Genomic DNA, 1,397 nt, shown 5'->3' on the forward strand with positions numbered 1-1,397 from the left:
AGCCGCCGCTGCACCTGCGCAGGTGCGGGCAGCGCCCACCTGCAGCCACAGCCGGGATCCCAGCCCAACGCCCATGGGACGGGGCAGCAGCGCTCACCCGAGCTAAAGGCCCTTACCATCTAACCCAAACACGGCGTTTTAACACGACTTGTAGGCAAAAAAGGTACTCACAGGTCTGGCACAGTCCCGGGAGGTTTGTATTTGAGGATTCCAAGGAGATTCAGCATTCTTTTAGCTGTTTGTTCCGGCAGCTCCTCTCTAATGTCGACAGCATGCTAAACGGTTTATAAATTAAATAGGTAATTTTTCTTTATTAATTACTGTTAATATAGTAAAAATTATTGTAACTATTTATTATAAAACAATCAATGTAATAATTGCTAATTATTAGGATAACACTATATTATTTACTATAATCAATTGTTATTATTATTTTTATAAACTTGTTTGTCCAAGTCATGTTAATTAACTGGCAACACTGAAAGAAGTGACTTTATTAATTTACCAGATGATAGTGAGATACTCTGTAGGGAACATCCCTTAAATCACCAAACTTCAATTCCCTTCTAATGGATTTTCCTGCAACATGAGCATTCAGGTCAATTTACTCCAGGAATACCTTCTCCCTGCTCATGGGATCTCATCTGTGCAATCACACTGACCACATCCACCCGGGAAGTCAGATATTCTGGCACTCCAAGGCACAGATATCCACACCCCAGGTGTATGAATGGTCCCTTGTGGTCTCTCACACACTTTTGGCAGCCTCCAAGGAGAGGGATTTAATCTCCATTGCAACAGCACAGTCGTGAGGTTCAGTTCTTGCTCAGTTCCTGCCCTGGCTGTGTGCAAGACACAGCCTGACTTTGACTTAACACAATTGTCAGAATGAACCAAGATCTGTATCCTTAATTTCACAGGAAAAATATAGTCATCAGCCTCTGGGGGACAAGTATGCTGCCTCCCTGTCCCAAGAAACAATTGCGGGTTTGCCAAGAGCACTCAGATGCATAGGCAGGAAGGATCCTTGCCAGGCACATTTATTTCCTGGAAGATTCATACAAGCTGTTTTGGTGAAACAAACACGCCGCGGGATTATACTGAGCCAGACCTAAATAAAAGCAAATTCCAGTGTCAAGCCACCTCAGGAGGTCTGAGCACCTCTGAGTGCCCTCCTTACCTTCGGGTCAATCTCCCCCAGAACATCACTGAGCAGCTGCAGCAGCTGCAGCGACTCCAGGGAGTCAAAGGAGATCAAATTGTAGTTCTTCCTGAAGGGCTCCTGATTGAGCTTCTCAACAATGAACTGGATTTGGTCACCCATAACCGTGTCCCGGGAAAACCTCTGCAGAGAAGACAGAGCAGATGCCGGGGGGGCGGTGACCGGGTCCGGCCGC

General features: G+C 46.1%; 1 protein-coding gene across 1 annotated transcript in view; it reads right to left on the minus strand.

Annotated features, from left to right (window-relative positions):
• Positions 1-1,391, minus strand: part of IFT81 (intraflagellar transport 81) — a 37,387-nt gene extending 35,996 nt beyond the window's left edge. The window contains exons 1-2 of the mRNA XM_008634043.2: positions 1,181-1,391; positions 172-275 (exon numbers count right to left, since the gene is read on the minus strand). Of these exons, the coding sequence (XP_008632265.1) occupies positions 172-275; positions 1,181-1,324 (248 nt within the window). The 5' untranslated portion in view covers positions 1,325-1,391. The remainder of the gene's footprint in view (positions 1-171; positions 276-1,180) is intronic.
• Positions 1,392-1,397: the final 6 nt, after the last annotated feature.

Source organism: Corvus brachyrhynchos, unplaced genomic scaffold (assembly GCF_000691975.1).
Source record: "Corvus brachyrhynchos isolate BGI_N302 unplaced genomic scaffold, ASM69197v1 scaffold114, whole genome shotgun sequence".
NCBI lineage: Eukaryota > Metazoa > Chordata > Aves > Passeriformes > Corvidae > Corvus > Corvus brachyrhynchos.